This window comes from Schistocerca americana, chromosome 2 (genome assembly GCF_021461395.2).
Source record: "Schistocerca americana isolate TAMUIC-IGC-003095 chromosome 2, iqSchAmer2.1, whole genome shotgun sequence".
NCBI classification, from domain to species: Eukaryota; Metazoa; Arthropoda; class Insecta; order Orthoptera; family Acrididae; genus Schistocerca; species Schistocerca americana.
In genome coordinates this window covers 1,003,116,817-1,003,138,762 of record NC_060120.1, presented here as the reverse complement: position 1 = coordinate 1,003,138,762, position 21,946 = coordinate 1,003,116,817, and the positions used below count along the sequence as shown (strand labels likewise).

Below are 21,946 nucleotides of genomic sequence, written 5' to 3'. Positions count from 1 at the left end.
TAAATGCACAGGAGAGGGTGGATAGGTGGAAAGAGTACATTGAAAGCCTCTATGAGAGGAACACTTGACGTGATAGAAGAAGATACAGAAGTCGATTTAGAAGAGATAGGAGATCCAGTTGTACAATTAGAATTTAGGAGAGAATTGGAAGATCGAAAAAGGCAGCGCGGTTAGATAACTCCAACAGAATTTCTAAAATCATGAAGGGGGGGGGGGGGGGGGAGTCTCAACGAAACGACTGTTCACGTTGTTGTGTAGAATGTTGCGTCTAGCGATACACCACGTGATTTTGGTAAAAATATCATCCACACAATTGCGAAGATAGAAAGTGCAGGAATTATCGTACAATCAGCTTAACAGTTCATGCATCCAAGCTGCTGACAAGAATAGTAGACATAGGAATAGAAAAGGAAAATGAGGATCTGCTAGATGAGGATCTGTTAGAAAAGGTGAAGGGACCAGAGAGACGGTTCTAACGTTGCGGCTGATAATGGGAGGAAGACTAAAGAAAAATCAAGTACGGTCATAGGATTTGTCGATCTGGAAAAACCGTTCGACAGTGTCAAATGGTGCAAGATGTTCGAAAGTGTGAGAACATTAGGGATAAGCCATAGGGAAAAATGGGTAATAGAGAACATGTGAAAGAGCCAAGCGGCAGCATTAAGAGAGGAAGACCAAGAACGAAGTGCTCAGATTAAAAAGGGCGTAACACACGGATGTAAGCTTTCGCCCCTACTGTCCAATCTATAAATCGAAGAAGCAATGACGGAAATAAAAGAAAGGTTCAAGAGTGGAATTAAAGTTCACGGCGGAAGGATATCAATGCTAAGATTTGCAGATGATATTGCTATTGAAAGTGAAGAAGATATGCTGAATGGAACGAACAGTGTAATGAATACAGAATACGGACCGAGAATAAATCGAAGAAAGACGAAGGTAATGAGAAGTAACAACTATGAGAACAGCAAGAAACTTAACATCATGGACTTCTGCTATCTAGGCAGCAAAGAAACTCATGACGGACAGAACAAGGAGGATACAAAAAGGTGACTAGCACTGACAAGAAAGGCACTGCTGGCCAAACGAAGTCTACTAGTATCACATATAGGCCTTAATCTGAAGAAGAAATTTCTGGGAATGTATGTTAGGAGCACAGAATTACATGGTATGAAGCACGGACTGTGGGAAAACCGGAACAAAAGGGAATTGAAGCATTTGAAATGTGCTGCTACAGAAGAACGTTGAGAACTGGATGAAGTGATAAGGTAAGGAACGAGGGGGTTCGCCGGAGAATCGACGAGGAGAGGAGTATATGGAAAACAGTGACAAGAAGAAGAGACAGGATGACAGGACATCAGGGAATAACTTCCATGATGCTAGAGGGAGCTGTAGAGGGTAAAATCTATAGAGGGACTGGAATATATCCAGCAAATATTTGACGACGTAGGGTGCAATTGTCGTTCTGAGATGAAGAGGTTGGCTGAAGAGCTCGTGCATCCAAATTTCTCAAAAAGTTTGTATAGCAGTACAGAAGAATGGGAAAGAAAATTGAGGATTTGTTAGGTGACGATCATTTTGGATTCAGGGGGATGCAAGACAAGAAGAACCGAACTACAGCGAATACCGAACAAGATATTTGGGATTTTCGGGTAAACAGATATACGTTATAAGGGAATACCTGCAGTATACAGCATGTACAAAAACCAAAAGCCCATAGTAACAATAGAACTGGTGATTAAAGATTATTAAAAATGGAGGTAAGCCAGGGATGCTATCCCTCGCCTCTTCTGTTCAAGCAGCACATCGAAGAAGGAATGGTTGGAAAAATGTTGAATAATAGGCTAAAAATTTAATGTGAAAGGTTAGTTGGAATAACATACACTGATGAAATATCTTTCCTCACTGAACGTGAGGAAGCAAAACATGAGCTGTTGGGTACAATGAACGGGCTAATGAGTACAGAAAGTGGTTTGAGAGTAAACTTGAAAGAAGTAATGAGGTATAGGAGAAATAAGGTTGGTAACAACAAACACCTAAGCTAGGAACCACGCAGTAGACGAAGTGAATTTCTGCTACCTTGGATGCAAAATAATGTGCGATGGTCAAAGCAAGGAGGGTATAAGAAACAGCTATAGGCAAAGATAAAATTCCTCGCTAAAGAAGGTTCCTAGTATCAAGCAAGTGTGTTAGTTTGAGGAAGAAATTTCTGAGAATGTACGTCTGCAGCACACCATTGCATGGACTTGAACCATGGACTTTGGTAAAATCGTATAAAGGAACATCGAATCGTTTGAGAAGTGGTGTTACAGAAGGATACTGAAAATTGTGTGGACTGATGAGAAAATGAGGGCAAACGACGAGGAAATGAACGCTCGGAAAATACTGTCTAGGAGAAAGGACAGGATGGCAAGACATTGTTAAGAAGTCAGGGAATAACTTACATGGTATTAGGGGGAGCCGTAGAGTGCAAAAGCTGAAAAATTGTTGGGGGAGAAAGACAAAATTGATGACAGTAAAGTAAAAGACAAAATTGATGACAGTAAAGTAAGTTTTACTGGTACACCTTGAAGGGGATTAATAAAAGAAAAACAATCATTGCTCAGTAGTACACAGGCATTGAAACAGAGTGGTTTCTGACTTTATTAATGATTTTCGGAGCTGCACAGAGTGAAACTGAGGCCCATCTGAAAGGTGCTGAGTGTTATGAACTTCCTGGATGACGTTGTGAGTTGTTTCTTTAGGCTTGTTGTAGTTGCATTTCCGTAAAGCCTTTTGAGCCTGATTCCGGAGCTTACATGGATTATTAGAAAGTTACAGCACTATCTAGCGTCGACTGATTTTGCATTGCCATATTCGCGTATTTCTGACCTTGTAAATGTTTCGGTTAAGCGCATCTTCAAAGTGGAAAGCATACTTCAGTGTTTTGTTGATAATAATGAGATCTAATCCCATGTATTCGACTGTCTATGGGTTAATTATGTATTTATAACCTAGAAGCTGGTCGATATGTGTCGTATACTGTTTGATTACCTCATCGCATCGCGATTTTCACGCCTTTGTTGTGGTATGACGTTGAAAATTTGGTTATATCTGCTAGGATATTTTGGGTAATTGATTTGCTGCCGGAAATGGCTGCTTGAAGTGAATCAACTCTCTTTCAGCGGCAGTCTGTTTTCAGATATAAATTTTCTGGATATTAATTTGCTGTTTGTGCATTTTGCCTAAATGGCAGCATTAGGTCTGATCATATTATGCATAAAATATCTCAGTTGGGGTTACGGAAGGTGCTTGGAGACATTGGTTGAGCTCTGACTTTGTGCCTGAATTTTTAAATTTTTTGCGATGAACTGCCGTTGGTTGTTTTTTCGGATCAAGTTTTTCTGATATGTTTTTGCAGTTTTATTCCAGTCCCTCTTACTAGTGGTAAACGTCGAGTCTGCAAATTTTACTGCTCTGGATATCTTCTTGGTGAATCTATCTGGTTACAGTCGCTTGACGCGGCTGTAAAATTTTAACCCCTTTTTTCCGGCTTTGTGTATCAGTAGTATGTTATATTCAGAGAATTTCTACTTCTGTATCATCTTCTTTCAAAGCACTGAATAATTATTCGTTACCAATTGAATCACATGCTTTTTCTAACTCAGCAAACTGTAGGGCTTTTTACAGTTCATTTTTATAATTTATCAAATTCCTTTTGGTCCATAATGTGCTCTGGCCATGACGTGATTTGTCAACCACACATTCACATTTTGTAATTTACGATTAGAGTTGTTGTGATGCTCCGTCGACAAGAGACATGAAATTGTGCATGTTACATTAATGGTATTCCGCTATGATAACTGGCATAATTTCTGATTGATTTTGATGTAAGGTATGTGGTAACTGTAGTCTTGCAGCATTCTGGATGATGGAGAATCGTCCTACGAAATTCACGTCTTTCTTTCAAGGTGCCGGGTTCACTTGTTCTGAATCTTGCTGTGCTAATATAACTTTTTCCATGCGCTTGGTTCCCTTTAAATCTCTTAATTTTGTTTATGTTTTTCGCTTAGCCCTTGGCAGGGATAGAGGCTCTGTTTCTTCGGAGGCCGAGGCGTAATTCTACGTACTGGTTATGTACAATTAAAGCGTTTTCAAATTAGTGTAAGCAATTGCAGCAGTCGACTTCGTCGCTTAATGCCAACTGGGTTGGGTTGGGTTGTTTGGGGGAAGAGACCAAACAGCGAGGTCATCAGTCTCATCGGACTAGGGAAGGACGGGGAAGGAAGTCGGCCGTGCCCTTTCAAAGGAACCATCCCGGCATTTGCCTGGAGCGATTAGGGGAAATCACGGAAAACCTAAATCAGGATGGCCGGGCGCGGGATTAAACCGTCGTCCTCCCGAATGCAATGCCAACTGCCTAATTTATATTTTAAATGGTTGTGACTTATTCGATTCGTTTTAAAGGTTTTATAGTAATTACTGGTTCACCTTTTTGTTTTTATACTTCATTTGTCTGATTTTATTGGTTCCATTTTTTCAAATTTCCAGGAATATTTTGTGATTGATTTCCGTCTTTCCACCATTCCGACTGTAGTGTTATTTTTATTGTTACGGAGGTTTCACCAGTAATGTGCCGTTGTAGTATCAACTGTCGGTAGGGTACCCTTTGTCGTAGGCACACTCTGTTACTGCCGTAGCGGACAATAGAATCAGGGCCACACAGTAAGGGGGTCCATATGAAACAGCGCAACAGCGAGCGGTGACAATAACACTTATCAGATAGACTGTTTAAAGGCGTTATTCGGCAGTGCGGTAGCTGCGAGTGGTCATTAAGTCGTGCCGTTCTTAGCCGAGCGTGCGAATGTGCCATAATGGTGGCCTGCGTCGTGTCCCAGGAGGCGAACCGGCGCCCACTTTCGCGCTCCAGTCCACGCGGAAGCTTTTCGTGTATATAAGGGCCGCGCGCGCCGTGGTAGCCACACACCGACCATCCGTGTCAAAACACCACCACCACCAACTCCAGCAGCAGCAGCGGCAGCAACAAGATGAAGATAGCACTGGTCCTGGGCTGCCTGCTGGCCGCCGCCCACGCCGGGCTGCTGCCCCACGCGCCGCCCCCGCCGCCGCCGCCGCCCCCGCAGCACGAGATCATCTACGACTACGTGGCGCCGGCCAGCTACCGCTTCGACTACGCGGTGCGCGACGGCCACACGGGCGACGCCAAGACGCAGTGGGAGCACCGCGACGGCGACACCGTCCGAGGCGCCTACTCGCTCGTCGACGCCGACGGCACGACGCGCATCGTCGAGTACACCGCCGACCCGCACAACGGCTTCCGCGCCGAGGTCAAGCGCCTGGGACACCCCGCGCCGCCGCCCCCGCAGCCGCCCACGCTGCCGCCCCCGCCCGCCCCCCACGCCCCCCTGCCGTACCCCGGCTAGCCGGCGACGAGCCCACCGCCTGTACGACGACCCTCGCTACCGTAACGTGTTTCCCGCTCCCTGCCCCATCTCGCTAATGTACTGCTTTCCCCCCCGCCATAAGTTAAAATGTTTCTTGCTGTGTGTGCTGTGCGCCCGGGTGACCGAATCAGGGGATATCGACGATTCTCGGAAGACGACCGTTGCTTGTTATTGGCGTGGTCACTCACGCTCTTAGCGTTTGTCGTCGAAATGGCGACGGACGGTTGTTACACATCGATATTGTTCTGGTCAACAAATATGTGCAATATTTTTTAAATAAATATTACTTTGTTTACTACCGTCTTTTTTGTTTGACTTAAATACCCTCTCACTGAAGCTATTAAAAAGATAGTAGCATCACTAATGACTTTCGTTATGTCGGCGTTACGCCGTGTACCAAATGTTCAAATGGCTCTGAGCACTATGCGACGTAACTTCTGAGGTCATCAGTCGCCTAGAGCTTAGAACTAATTTAACCTAACTAACCTAAGGACACCACACACATCCATGCCCGAGGCAGGATTCGAACCTGTGACCGTAGCGGTCTCGGCTCCAGACTGTAGCGCCCAGAACCGCACGGCCACCTCGGCCGGCCCGTGTTCCAAGACAAATTTTTCTGCCTAACGTGTAGTCTCCTAATACTGGATACATCACCAGCGCCTATAAAGACTCAAACGGTAGTATGAAACTTAAACAAGCTCAGAAAACCAAACTGTTTATTCACATCCGTCCTGAGCTTAGTTTATAAAAATGAAAAGTTTCTATTGGTGGTCAGTGCATTGTTCTAAGACAAAATATGATGAAAATACTAAATTTAAAAAGTTGGTGTGATGCATCAAAATTTTACAAATTACTCAAACTATTATGTTAGAAAATAACTTAAATATGTGCAGTACTCAGAAAACTCATTATTAAATACCTAAAAATTATGAATACAACGCCACTGGAAATCGAAAATATTGGTTGTTCCCGAATGTAGTCCCAGATCTCCAAAAAAAAGAGATACCATTGTATGATTGTGATGAAATGAACAATCGCTTATTCGATGTTGTAGGCTATATTAGTATATTACAGAATGTTCTGAGCATATTACGGCCAGTGTTGCCGAGCGGTTCTAGGCGCTGCAGTCTGGAACTGCGCGACCGCTACGGTCGCAGGTTCGAATCCTGCCTCGGGCATGGATGTGTGTGATGTCCTTAGGTTAGTTAGGTTTACGTAGTTGTAAGTTCTAGGGGACTGATGACCTCAGATGTCCCATAGTGCTCAGAGCCATTTGAACCATTTGAGCACATTATAGTCCAAAATTAATAAGGACGAACAGGTATCACGTTTATTTCTGAAAGACATGCTGAGGACTGCGATAAATAGCTTTCTTTAGTAGACGATGTTGCCTCCTGAGAACATGCAGAAACGAAAACAAGATAGTCGTGGCACGACCAGACCGCTTTCTAACATCACGGTGTCGCACCCACGTTTGTTATGGAGCTTTTTGTGCCGAAGAGTTGGCGCTGTTTGTTTTATTTAGCCTCCTATGATATCTACAGCATTATCAGACGAAATTTTAGGTACCACGGGCCTGTGCCCATATATAAAAAAATCCAAGGATGCAAACATATGATGTAAACACCTTCGTTCAATAACAGTAGTCTCAACTGAATTTTTTTCTTGGCAGAAGTGCACAGACATATAAATCAGATTAGACGACATTGACTTCGTCTTTGTCTCTTGTAATTGTTTGTTTATAAAATCGACCATGGAAATTTCGGTCTTTAACCGTTTTCTAGTGTAACACAGCGAAACTACGAAAATAAAGCGTACCGGTATATACAAAACCGCATCACTTCGGTTACACTGTGCAGCTCTGGCATGAGACGACACATTATTCACATTTCGTCCTACAGTACACTTCACAAATTTTAAATATGAAACAGGTATACAGAGTGAGGCTGCTAAGACAGGGCAATTCAAGAAGATTACAGCGATTACAAACGGCTGTACCTATTTAATGAGTGGTGATGCATCACAGAGAATGTAAATGGAAATACAGAATTTCGATCGTTGCGCGAGCACAGTAAATCTAAACTAGCTCACATACGTAAATCATCCCTTTCCAAACCAGTGGATCGGAAAAACTGGACTTGACAACGCTGCCCCTGCCAACCTGTCTCCGAACCTGATACCAAAGGATTCCTTTTTGTGAGGTTATAAAGAAAGACCTTGTGTATGTGATTCATTTGCCGAAAATAATATCCGAACTCAAAATGCTCATTTCTAATTAGCTCTGCTCGGTGACTCCGCATGTGCTTCAGAATGTACTGTATGTTCTGTTCAGCAAATGTACTTGACGTCAAATACACAAATGTGGCAGGAAGAGAACCCCTTGACACAGTAGTTGCTAATATGAGGTGTCTTGCTTACACGCAGGAACTATACATCCTACTCACAGGGCTAAATACAGTTAAGTCACACTACGGCAAAGGTATCAAAATTAGTAACAATTTACAATGATTTATCAATAGAAAATTTATAATAATTAACAGCAGTATAAATAAAGTCCGTGGCAATAGTACGGTGCTCACTCGCAATGACCTGTTTTCAACTTCGTTCTGCCTCTGAATCCAGTGGACGATAACTGCGATCACTTGTAGAACGTCCATGTACGCCCTTCAAATGTGTGTGAATTCCCAAGGGACGAAACTGCTGAGGTCATCGGTCCCTAGACTTACACACTAATTAAACTAACTTACGCTGAGAACAACGCACACACCCATGTCCGAGGGAGGAATCGAACCTCCGGCGAGAAGGTGGCGACTATTTATAGCCGTGGTCCTATGGCGGATTACTGTTGATACTGTGGGATAATATTGAGTGGAGCCGTGAGTCGGCTTTAGCGGGTGCATGTCTGAGGAGTATTTGAGTGACATATGGCGGAAGCACAAAACAGACCTCCTTGAGTGATACCCTCGCTGGAGGTTGGCACCTTATTATTAGTCAACTCGACGCTGTTTTACGGTTGGCTGTGTACCATATCTTCCGGAGAACACAGCATTACAAAAATGGATTATCTCGTAGATGTTTTATTGCATTATTAGATAAAAAATCTCGTATCTCAACTATTAGTAAGCCAATGAGAGATTGTGCTGCGCTCTGGTCCCTAGTTGCTAGGCAACCATGTTAAGTAACGAAACTAGGTATAATTTGTGAAGTTTGTTATACGTGTTTTAACGATTTTCAGCAGTTTTCAAGAGCCAAAGCATATGTTTATCACCGATAAGTACGTACACTTACATGTATCTTTAACGTAAGATACTAGTCAGTATACTCGATAATTTTACCTCTAAAATGCTACATTTAGATTTACCAACCAAGTATAAATATTAGATCAGATAGGATGAAAAACTCGTAATTCATAATCAGTTTATTTCATCTTCTGTAAAATTTGTGTTTTCTGAGATACGAAGCTTTCATTATAAGACGACGGTATATGGTCTATTAACAGCGTCTGTGACTAATAGTCAGAAAGTCCCTTGGTCTCGGGGTTGATCCATACCGTTGCTTAAATTTTGTATGAAAACAATTAGCAATGTCAGCTGAAGACTTCTGATACAAAGTATCGCCCTCGTTCTGTAAATGGCTTTGTCAAAGAGGGCGGAGGAGCGGACAGAGGTACGGGGTATCCTTCTTCCCTTGGAGTGGCAAACTAACCCTAAACGTCTAAATTCCGGGAGGGCACTGTCACGAGGGAGGTGATCATGAGAAACAGAATGAACAACCAACGAAAGGAAAACATTCTACGAGTCGGAGCATGAAATGTCAGACATCTGAAAGCGATAGAGAACATAGAAAATCTTGAAAGGGAAATACGAAGGCTCAGTCATGATATAGAGGGGTCAGTGAAGTGAAACGGAAAGAAAATACGGGTTTTTAGTCAGATGAATGTGGAGAATAACTTTCACGGTACTTTAGGCAGTTGTAGAGGGTAAAAACTACTGGTGAAAACGGTCATTGGACTATATCCAACAAACAATTGCGACGTTTGGTGTAAGTCCTACTCTGAGAGGAACACTTTGTCACGGGAGAGGAATTCGTGGCGGGCCGCATCAAACCATTGAGAATCGCCCTCCCCTCTACTCACTCCCATCATCCCACCGTCCCCCACAAAAACAGAAAGAAAGATCTCAGTTTTGTCTCCTCTCGAGCACGCGCTACAACCTGATATTTCGGAACCTCTGTCTCACCATGATATAATTTAGCTGAAATCTTTTCCTGCTTCCATGCCTTTTGCAAGTGAGTTTTCAACAGTGTGTTCGCTACAGTAGGTTCAGTCACTCTTTCTCTTTTCTCATTCGTATACCGAGCCCATATTCCCCCGCAACCCTTCTATTCTTCCCTTACTACAGCATTCGAAACCCACACGACTATTAGATATGTAAGTTTGGAGCAGGGCATTACGTGAAGTGAATCATGGACTTTCAGAAAAACCGGAAAAGAGGAGAAGTAATATTTGGCGTTGCCCAAGGAGGTCCTCTGTTGTTCCTGATGTATATAAACGATTTAGGAGTCAATCTGAGCAGTTCTCTTAGATTGTTTGCAGATGCTGCTGTCATTTACCGTCATGTCATCAGATGATTAAAATGAATTGTAAAACGATTTAGACAAGATATCTGTATCGTGCAAAAAGTGGGAAATGACTCTACCTCATGAAAAGTGTGAAGCCGTCCACATGAGCACTAGAAAGCAGTTACACGGCAGATCACACAAATCTAATGGTGGTAAACTTAGCAAAATACTTAGGGAGTACAATTACAAATAACTTAAACTGGAACGATTACATAGACAATGTTGTGAGGAAAGCAAACCAAAAACTTTGATTTAGTGGCAGAACACTTACAAAATTTAACAGATCTGCTAAAGAGATTGCTTACACTACGACTGTCCGCCACCTTCTGGAGTATTGCTTTGTGATGTGGTATCTGCATCAGTTAGGATTGACGGAGGATATCGAAAAAAGTTCAAAGGACAGCTCGTTTTGTATCATCATCAAATAGGGGACAGAGTGACGTGGGGGTGATACACGAATTGGGGTGGCAGTCGTTAAAACAAAGGTGTTTTTCGCTGCGGCAGGACCTTCTCATGAAATTTCAGTCACCATCTTTCTCCTCAGAGTGCGAAGATATTCGGTAGGCGCTCATCTACATAGGGAAAGATGATCATCACAGTAAAATAACAGAAATCAGAGCTTGCACGGAAAGATTTAAGTGTTCGTTTTGCCCTCTTGCTTTTCAAGAGTGGAACGATAGAGAAGTACCTTAAAGGTGATTCGATGAATTCTCTGCCAGGCATCTAATTGTGAGTTGCAGAGTAATCATGTAGATGTAGATGTATTTGTTGAATATTAGATGGACTGTTAATACACACATAAAAAAGGTTATTTGCATCACCTCGGTTCCGAGAGTTCCGGAACCTGTACAGAAAACTGGAACAGAGATCTATATAAACATCATTTCCGCCTTTTTTATCGCTCATGAAAACCACACATTGCATGTTATACCACCATAAAGCGAGACCTTCAGAGGTGACGGTCCAGATTGCTGTACACACCGGTATCTCTAATACCCAGTTGCACGTCCTCTTGCATTGATGCATGCCTGGATTCGTCGTGGCATACTATCCACAAGTTCATCAAGGCACTGTTGGTCCAGATTGTCCCACTCCTCAACGGCGATTCGGCGTAGATCCCTCGGAGTGGTTGGTGAGTCACGTCGTCCATAACAGCGTCGTCCATAAATAGCACTTTTCAATCTATCCCAGGCAAGTTCGATAAGGGTTCATGTCTGGGAAACATGCTGGCCAATCTAGACGAGCGATGTCGTTATCCTGAAGGAAGTTATTCACAAGATGTGCACGATGAGGGCTCGAATTGTCGTCCATGAAGACGAATGCTGCCGACATGGTTGCACTGTTGGTAGGAAGATGGCATTCACGTATCGTACAGCTTTTACGGCGCCTTCCATGACCATCAGCGGCGTACGTCGGCCCCACATAATACCACCCCAAAACAGCAGGGAAGCTCCACCTTGCTGCACTCGCTGGACAGTGTGTCTAAGGTGTTAAGCCTGATCGGGTTGCCTCCAAACACGTCTCTGACGACTGTCTGGTTGAAGGCATACGCGAAACTCATCGGTGAAGAGAACGTGATGCCAATCCTGAGCGGTCCATTCGGCTCATTGTTGGGCCCATCTGTACCGCGCTGCATGGTGTATTGGTTGCAAAGATGGACCTCGCCATGGACGTCGGGAATGAAGTTGTAGATCATGCAACCTATTGCGCACCGTTTGAGTCGTAACACGACGTCCTGTGGCTGCACGAGAAGCATTATTCAACATGGTAGCGTTGCTGTCAGGGTTCCTCCGAGCCATAATCCGTAGGTAGCGGTCATCCACTGCAGTAGTAGCCCTAGAGCGGCCTGAGCGAAGCATTTCATCGACAGTTTCTGTCTCTCCGTATTCCCTCCATGCCCGAACAGCATCGCTTTGGTTCACTCCGAGACGCCTGGACACTTCCCTTGTTGAGAGCCCTTCCTGGCACAAAGTAACAATGCGGACGCGATTGATCCGCAGTATTGACCGTCTAGGCATGGTTGAACTACAGATAACACGAGAAGTGTACCTTCTTCCTGATGGAATGACCGGAACTGATCGGCTGTCTGACCCCCTCCGTCTAATAAGCGCTGCTCATGCATGGTTGTTTATATCTTTGAGCGGGTTTAGTGATATCTCTGAACAGTCAAAGGGACTGTATCTGTGATACAATATCCACAGTCAGCGTCTATCTTCAGGAGTTCTGGGAACCGGGGTGATGCAAAACTTTTTTTGATATGTGTATAAGTAATGCGGATATCCTCCACCTAAGGGGGAGGAAGGGGGAGACCAGAGACAAGAAGCAGAGACAAGATTATAGGACTTTGTTAAGACATCAGGAAATAACTTCTACACTTTCGTCCAAAATTAAAGCAACAACCCGATACTTCGGAAGGTTGCGTTTATATTGCCCCAAACCAGCTTTATCAGGTGATAGTAAATGAGAAACAATGTAAAGAATACAGAACGTAAACAACTGCAACAGGCATGACGGTAGACAAAAATGTTGTTCGTTCTTTTTCCAACTTGAAGGATTTACACACACATTCCGACAGCTGGTTAATGTGCTCAGTATGGGGTGTGACCCCCTCTGGCAGCAATACAGGCCTGTCGAACGACGGGGCATGCTGTGAATGATGTCATCAATCTCATGTTAAGGCAGTGACACGCATTCTCCCTACAGCGCTGCTCGAAAGTCTTGGAGAGTGGGTGGCGGATGCTGCCGTGGTGAAACCCGTGTCCCTAGTGCATCCCAGACATCTCTGTGGGATTTAAATCGGGAGAGCGAGCAGGTCACGCTATGTGTGCAGTATCTTCCATATCCAAGAAAACATCAACCACGCGTGCTGTATGAGGTCGAGCATCATCGTCCAGCAATACGAAGTCTGGACCCACAGCACCTCGCAACAACAGTACACGAGTTCCCAAGATCTCGGCATGATACCCGACAGCAGTTAAACCTTGCCGACTTAACCGTACAATTTCATGAAGAGGTGTCCGAGTGGTCAATATAATCTCTGCACACACTATTAGGGATCATCCTCGATATCAGTCTCTTTCCACATTGGTTGGATTGGGTAATCGTATTCCACGTTCCCTCCAAATGCGAATCCGCAGAGCATCGCTGTCCAAACTAAATCTGGATTCGTCTGTGAAAAGAACATCGGCCCACTGTTCGACCGTCCAGGTGGCATGTTGATGGCTCCACTCTAGACTTTCCCTTCTGTGAAGACGCAGCAGGTCTCCGACAATGGCTGGCCGTTGTGGCCGAGCGGTTCTAGGCGCTACAGTCTGGAACCGCGCGACCGCTACGGTCGCAGGTTCGAATCCTGCCTCGGGCATGGATGTGTGTGATGTCCTTAGGTTAGTTAGGTTTACTTTGTTCTAAGTTCTAGGGGACTGATGACCTCAGCTGTTAAGTCCCATAGTGCTCAGAGCCATTTGAACCATTTCTCCGACAATGAAGGTCATCCTGCGTAAGTTTTCTGTACACCGTTTGCCTCTCTACAACACTTCCAGTGGATGCGGCGAGGTCAGATGCTAGTTGCCGTGCAGTGCTAAGGCGGTACCGTCGTGCTCTAACAGCCGAATAATGGTTTTCTCTTTCTGATTTTACACATGGTCGGCCCCGGCCTGATCTTCGTGATACAGTTTCGATCTCTATAAACTGCCAAAAAAATCCCCTAGAACTTAGAACTACTTAAACCTAACTAACCTAAGGACATCACGCAACACCCAGTCATCACGAGGCAGAGAAAATCCCTGACCCCGCCGGGAATCGAACCCGGGAACCCGGGCGCGGGAAGCGAGAACGCTACCGCACGACCACGAGCTGGGGACTATAAACTGTTGCCACAACCGAAAAACAACAGAACGATTCACATTAAGCGATCGGGCCACATCAGTTTGCGACTGTCCTGCTTCCATTCTTTCCATGGCCCTCCACTGCAGTGAGCCTGGTAGGCGTGTCCTCTCTGCCATACTCACCGTCTGTGACTGTGTAAACAGTGATTGTGGATGTGGGGCTTCCCATCAAACACTAGCCCGTTTGATAGGTGCCCTGATGTCATCTTTGGCGTGGTTGTCCGTTGACCGGAACGCCATCTTACGTGCAGGACACGATCGTAAGGATCTCTGATTGAGAGTTTGTATGATTATATCGTGAATTAGACACAGGACGTGAAAATAGTGGTTTGTTGCTTTAATTTTGGACACCAGTATGTGATACTAGAGGAAGCTGTAAACTAGAGGCCTATCCCCACTGGAGAGATACTCTCTTTACTAACATAAGGCGTCGTTAATCCTGTTCACGCTGGAGAAATTGAGGTTCTATCAGCAGCATCAGCCCTTTCAGTTAGAGACAGACAAGACCGAGGTGCAAAGGCCGGCTTGCCAAGCGGGATACGTGAATTTCGGTTTTTCAGTCTGCGGCCAAACATGTATGAGGGACAGACTGAGTCGCATGTGTCATGACGATTCGGAGGAGAACGATCTATCGCCCTGAACCGCATAGTAAACCACATGGGGTGAATCCTAGACTGCGGGATTTACCTGTGCTGTTCAAGATTATTGTGAAATATAAAGAAGAGGATGAGTCCTTAACGGCGATTAGACAGTGTATGGAATGTTGGGAATTCAAAAAATGGCTCTGAGCACTATGGAACTTAACATCTATGGTCATCAGTCCCCTAGAACTTAGAACTACTGAAACCTAACTAACCTAAGGACAGCACACAACACCCAGCCATCACGAGGCAGAGAAAATCCCTGACCCCGCCAGGAATCGAACCCGGGAACCCGGGCGTGTGAAGCGAGAACGCTACCGCACGACCACGAGATGCGGGCCGTTGGGAATTGGGCAGGCTGTATTCGACGAGAGGTCGTATATTGTGTTGTAATACAAGGAGTAGAATCGGCCTGTAAAATCAGGACATGTTATTGACCTCTTATCACCAGTCAACAGTGAGTGGACATCTGAGCGTCTATAAAACACATGCCAAAATCAGCGGGGAACTGGTGTGGAAAGGAATGGACGGAGATATTAGGGCATTGGTATAGGCATGCAAGACATATTGAATTGGTGAGCGACTTCAGGACGCTAAGGAAGGCATGTCGGCCACAAAGCCGGTAGAAGGGCGTCAGAAGAAATTGTATATTGATTTCCTGGGTCCATTTCCAAGGTCGCAGGCAGGAAATAAATAAGCACCTTTCCAAGAGTCTTTTCGTCGTTTCCCACTAGAGCGGCAACCATACAATCTGTGAAATACTGCTTGAAGAGAGTTTGCAGTACCTTCGGTCCTAGTCAGGTTTTAGTTTTCCAATAATGGCACGTCATTTACTTCCAGAGCCTTCGAGGTTTTTTTTTATTTTTTGTTATGGGTTAGGAATTCAACCGGCACGCCATATTACCCAGACCTATAGTTTGCCAAAAAGTGAAACGTAATCTGAAGGCAGCATTGATTGCATACCAACATTCGGAGCACACACGCTGGGACGAGATTGGAATAGTTAATTTATGCTTTCATCACGGTAGAGCACGAGATACATTAAGGGACGCCAGCAGGATTTATGTTTGCCTTCCGTACCAACTCCCCATGGTCGATCGAAGATTTGTTGTCCAGTAAGGTATCCCTTAAGGAAAATAGGGAGAGGTGGATTTTTTTTTTTTTTTTTTTTTTTTTTTTGGTGGGGTTTAAGGACGCTCAACTACTGAGGTCATTAGCGCCCAGTCACCGTCGTTAGAGCACATGGAATATAGTAAAACTCAACGGGAGGGGGGGGACACCAGAAAGACCTGACAAAGATGCAGATAAAAGAAGTAAAAAGTTATATGTCTTTGGACAAGCCAGTTAAAGTTATAAAACGCAGAACACGAGCAGCTGCTCGAGCGTCATCAGCTAAAATATCTGATAAAGTAGATGGCAAGGACAGGACAACACGAGATTGACTAAAGCGGGGACATGACAATAAAACATGGCGCACTGTTAATGCCTGACCACAAGGGCACTGCGGGGCTCGGTCACGGGAGAGCAGGTAGCGGTGGCTAAACCGGCAATGCCCAATCCGCAACCTGGTCAGAAGGACCTCCTCTCACCGAGATGGTCGGGAGGAGGTTGTCCAAGCAGTTGGGAGCGGTTTTACTGCCCGGAGCTTGTTTTCTTGGAGGGATGACCAAGCATCCCACCACAACGACATAAGCCTCTTACAAACATCCCCACGAACGTCAGATGACGGGACACAATGGGAGGCTGGCCGAAGCAGGAGGACTGCAGCCTTGGCTGCAGCATCCGCAGCCTCATTCCCAGGCACTCCTACATGTCCGGGAACCCACAGAAAGATGACAGGAGAACCATTATCAGCGAAAGAATGGAGGGACTGCTGTATCCGTTGAATCAAGGGATGGACCGGATTGAGTCAGTCAGAGTAGAGTACATACGATGAATGGCGGTGGCGGCGGGCATACTGAACGGCCTGATGGAGAGCAAAACTCGGCCGTAAAGCTCGAACATTGGTCGAGGAGCCGGTATTTAAAGGTGGCGGCCCCGACGACAAAGGCACAGCCGACACCACCGTCAGTTTTAGAGCCATCGGTGTAAATAAAGGTGTGACCGACAAGTCGAGCACGAAGTTCGACAAACCGTGAGCAATACACTGCAGCCGGAGTACCCTCCTTCGGGAGTGAGCTGAGGTCGAGATAAATATGAACCGGAGCCTGAAGCCAAGGTGGTGTCGGGCTCTCACCCTCTCTGAAGGTGGTAGGGAGGGCAAAATCCAATTGTCGAAGCAGGCGACGGAAGCGGACTCCGGGGGGGCAGCAGAGCAGACACATACAACCCGTACTGACGGTCGAGAGAATCGGCGAAGAAGGACTGGTAAGAGGGGTGGTCGGGCATAGACAACAGCCAGCAGGCATACCGACACAGCAGTATGTCGCGCCGGTAGGTCAATGGTAATTCAGCAGCTTCAGCATAAAGACTCTCAACAGGACTAGTGTAGAAGGCTCCGGTTGCAAGACGTAACCCCCGATGGTGGATGGAGTTGAGACGGCGTAAGAGGGATGGCCGAGCAGACGAGTAGACGAAGCTCCCATAATCCAGCTTCGATCGGACTATGGACCAATACAAGCGAAGCAGGACAGTGCGATCCGCTCCCCAAGATGAACCACTAAGAACTCTGAGGACATTAAGGGAACGTGTACAACGGGCCGCCAAATAAGAGACATGCGGAGACCAACACAGTTTCCTGTCCAACATGAGCCTTAGAAACTTAGTTGTTTCCACGAATGGGAGAACAATGGGACCGAGATGTAAGGATGGCGGAAGGAACGCTTTATATCGCCAAAAGTTGATACAAACCGTCTTCTCTTCAGAGAACCGGAAGCCATTTGCCACGCTCCATGAGTATAGGCTGTCTGGACAACGCTGAAGGCAGCGCTCCAGGAGGCATGTTCTCTGGGCACTGCAGTAGATCGCGAAGTCATCGACAAAGAGAGAGCCTGAGACATTAGGTGGAACGCAATCCATAATTGGATTGATTGCGATGGCAAAAAGGGCTATGCTCAAGACGGAGCCCTGAGGCACTCCGTTCTCCTGGAGGAAGACGTCGGACAATACGGAACCCACACGTACCCTAAACTTTCGATCCGTTAAAAAGGAATCAATAAAAAGGGGCAGGCGACCGCGTAGGCCCCACCTGTGCATAGTGCGGAGGATACCTCCTCTCCAATAGGTATCATAAGCCTTCTCCAAATCGAAGAACACGGCTACCGTTTGGCGCCTTCGCTAAAAGTTGTTCATGATGAATGTCGACAAGGTCACAAGGTGGTCAACAGTGGAGCGGCGGCGACGAAAGCCGCATTGGACATTGGTAAGTAGCCGTCGACATTCAAGAATCCAAACTAACCGAGCATGAACCATGCGCTCCATCACCTTACAGACACAGCTTGTAAGAGAAATGGGGCGGTAACTAGAAGGAAGGTGTCTATCCTTCCCGGGTTTGGGTATAGGAACAACGGCGGCGTCACGCCAACGCATGGGGACCTGACCTTCGGTCCAATCGCGATTGTAGGTATGAAGAAGGAAGCTTTTGCCCGCCGGAGAAAGGTGTGCCAGCATCTGAACGTGAATGGCATCTGGGCCCGGAGCAGAGGACCGGGACAGTGCAAGCGCACGTTCGAGTTCCCGCATAGTAAAGGGGGCATTATAAGTTTCCAGATTCAGCGAGTGGAAGGAAGGTCGCCGAGCCTCTTCTGCCTCTTTCCTGGGAAGGAAGGCAGGGTGGTAATGGGCGGAGCTTGAAACCTCCGTGAAAAACCGGCCAAAGGCGTTGGAGACAGCCACAGGATCAACGAGGACCTCATTACCTGAGGTCAGGCCAGGTACCGAGGAGTGGGCCTTAATGCCCGACAGCCGACGCAGGCCACCCCAAACGACAGAAGAGGGAGTAAAACTGTTAAAGGAGCTGGTGAAAGAGGCCCAACAAGCTTTTTTGCTGTCTTTGATGACTCTACGGCATTGCGCTCGGAGTCGTTTGTATCCAATACAATTCGCCAACGTAGGATGGCGGCGAAAGGTGCGTAAAGCACGTCGTCAAGCACGGATAGTGTCTCTACAAGCCTCGTTCCACCAGGGGACGGAAACGCGACGTGAAGAAGAGGTAGTACGAGGAATGGAACGTTCGGCAGCATTGATGATAACAGCCATGAGGTATTCGACCTGACTGTCACAACTGAGAAAATCGTGGTCCAGAAAGGTCGCCAGGGAGGAGTAAAGTCCCCAGTCAGCTTTTGGTATGTTCCAGCTCGAAGGACGTGGGGATGGGGTGTGGTGCAGGAGACGAACGACACAGGGGAAGTGGTCGCTCGAATAGGTGTCAGAAAGGATATACCACTCGAACCGACAGGCAAGAGTGGTAGAACAGATTGAGAGGTCCAAGTGGGAGTAGGTATGAGTAGAGTCCGAGAGGAAAGTCGGGGCGCCAGTATTGAGGCAGACAAGATTGAGATGGTTGAAGACATCCGCCAAGAGTGAGCCTCTTTGACAGGATGCAGGAGAGCCCCAGAGGGGATGATGGGCATTGAAGTCGCCAAACAATAAAAACGGCGGGGGAACCTGAACGATCAGGTGCATCATGTCAGCCCGACTAACGGTGGATGACGATGGAGTGTAGATGGTACAAACTGAAAAAGTAAAAGCAGAAAGAGTAATACGGACAGCTATTGCTTGGAGTGGGGTGGTCAATGGGATGGGATGGTAATAGACATCGTCCTGAACGAGCAACATGACCCCACCATGAGCTGGGATACCGTCCACAGGGGTGAGGTCATACCGCTCCGAGGTATAGTGGGTAAAGGCAATACGGTCAGTTGGGCGCAACTTGGTTTCCTGGTGACCAAGGACGAGCGGACAGTGCAGGCGGAGGAGCAGTTGTAATTCCTCCCGATTAGATCGAATACCTCTTATGTTCCAATGTAACAAGGCCATCGCTAGTCAAAAAAGAGGGGAACGAGACGGGGGAAGAGCTGGTCACCTCGACGGCTGCGGAGGGCCAAGTTGCGATGGAACAACGCTACAACCGGCGGGAGGCGGATCCTGTTCCATCGAGTCGTCACCAGCTGCGGCCGCTGTCCCTGGTTGTGTAGGAGGGGCAGCATCATTTGCCGACGAGAGGCCAGCTGACCGCCTGGCAGCAGAGTGTCCCGGCGAAACTGAGGACGGCTGGGAGCAGCGACTCACGGATGGAGCGTCAGACGAAACGCGCCGGGGTGGAGAGGGGCATAGAGACTTCTTCTTGGAGGCCTTCTTGGAAGTCCGAGGAGGCACAGGGATGGTGGGCTGGGCCCGAAGAAGGTCCTCACGCGCGGGGTCCGTTTTGGAACACCGGACCTCAGAAGCTGGGGTCCGGAACGTTTCCCCGGTGGACGCCTGAGAAGAGGATCGCTTCTCAGGCGGCGGGGGGGGAGGAGGAGGAGGAAGGGTGGCCCCTGGGGCAGAGGGGGCGGGGGCCATGGGGGATGAGGATTTGGAAGGGAGGGATTTGGGAGGCGGAGGCAGAGACCCCGGATGGGGGGGGAGGCAGAGGGGGGACAGGATAGGGGTGAGGATACCGCGGAAGGAGTGGACACAACTGAGGCAAACGAAGTGGTCAACGGCACGGGATGGAGGCGGTCATACTTCTTCCTGGCCTCAGAATAAGAGAGCCGATCCAAAGTTTTGAGTTCTTGTATCTTCTTCTCCTTCTGATATGCGGGGCAGTCTGAGGATCTAGGCGAGTGGATGCCAGGACAATTAACGCACCGAGGTGGTGGGGTGCATGTATGTTCCTCATGAAGAGGACGTCCACAATCGCCACAAAGGGGCTTAGCCTCACACCGTGACAACATGTGCCCTAAGCGCAAACACCGAAAACAGCCCATAGGAGGCTGGACGTAAGGTCGCACGTCGCACCGGTAGCACATCACCTTTACCTTCTCCGGGAGAACGTCCCCCTCGAAGGCAAGGATAAAGGCCCCAGTGTCGATGCGACGGTCTTTGGGGCCGCGCTGGACTCGCCGGACGAAATGCACGCCTCAGCGCTCCAGGTTGGCCCTGAGCTCCTCATCAGATTGTAGCAGGAGGTCAGGATGAAAAATAACCCCCTGCGTCCTATTTAGTGCCAGATGCGGGACAATGGACACTGGGATGTCCCCTAGGCAGTCGCACGCCTGGAGCGCCGCCGACTGTGTGGCGGAGGTGGTCTTTATTAGAACGGACCCCGAAAGCATCTTACCGAGAGCCTCGATTTCCCCAAAGATGTCCTCAATGTGCTGAACAAAGAACATGGGCTTGGAGGTGGCGAACGTCCCTCCCTCCTCCCAGGGAGTGGCCAAGGGGGAAAGTGCAGGAGAACCAGAACTAGAAACTGTACCTTTCCTTTTGAAAGACTCGGCCGCAGAGCGACCTGATACGTGTTGACGTTTCATCTGCGAAACGTCCGCCCCGATACCACCCACTCCGACCAGGGGCTCTCCCCACGGCCGCCACCCAGCCTCAGCAAGCGCCACCTGGCAGGATGACCATTGCCGGGAGTCCTGATTCCCCAAGGAGATGGGCATCTACTCCTTGGCCAACGTGGGGAGGGTGCAGCTGAGGTATCGGCAGTACGATCCCTGTGTTGTCAGGGGGCTACAAGCTAGAGGGTACATGACGACCCCACCACAACGGGCTGGCTATCGTGCTGGATTTCTGGTTCCATGGAAAGTCCATCATGATCGTAGGTGCAGATGGGGATGCACGATGGGCGTAACTTGTACAACCCATCTGGCGTTTAGGCCCAATTTGAGGAATAGTGGGTATGGTTACAACGCCGGTACAATGCTGAGTGCCAAGGTCTTAGTGCACTGAGGACCAGTGGTACACCACGTAAGGCGTCCTTCCCCAAAAGGCTCGTACTTCTGTAGAATTTTGAAAAATGGAGGTCAAACCCCAAGGGGGACCATCACATGGAAGGCCAAAACGGTTGAAACTCCTTTTAGTCGCCTCTTACGACAGGCAGGAATACCTCAGGCCTATTCTTACCCCGGACCTGCAGGGGGGGGGGGGGAGAGGTGGAGTGGGGCCAAAAAAAAAAATTGTTGATTGCCCGTGAGCAGGGTTCTCTGGAATACAACTGGAGAAAACGTTCTAATCCATTTAGAGCAAGGGTGTCCAACCCGCGGTCCGTAGGCCACATCCGGCCCAAAGCAAGTATCAGTGAGGCCCAAGAAGTGAGCGTCTATCACACGATCGAGGAAAAAGAAACTCCATAAAATTCCGTGTATGTAAAACAATGATAACTCCCGAGAATCAATGCTCTTCTCTCATAGGACCATTTCGTTCTTTTACCTTC

General features: G+C 47.3%; 1 protein-coding gene across 1 annotated transcript in view; it reads left to right on the top strand.

Annotated features, from left to right (window-relative positions):
- The first annotated feature begins 4,840 nt into the window (after positions 1 to 4,840).
- LOC124594603 overlaps positions 4,841 to 21,946 on the top strand; it is a 71,887-nt gene continuing 54,781 nt past the window's right edge. The window contains exons 1-2 of the mRNA XM_047132975.1: positions 4,841 to 5,053; positions 5,121 to 5,365. Of these exons, the coding sequence (XP_046988931.1) occupies positions 4,841 to 5,053; positions 5,121 to 5,365 (458 nt within the window). The remainder of the gene's footprint in view (positions 5,054 to 5,120; positions 5,366 to 21,946) is intronic.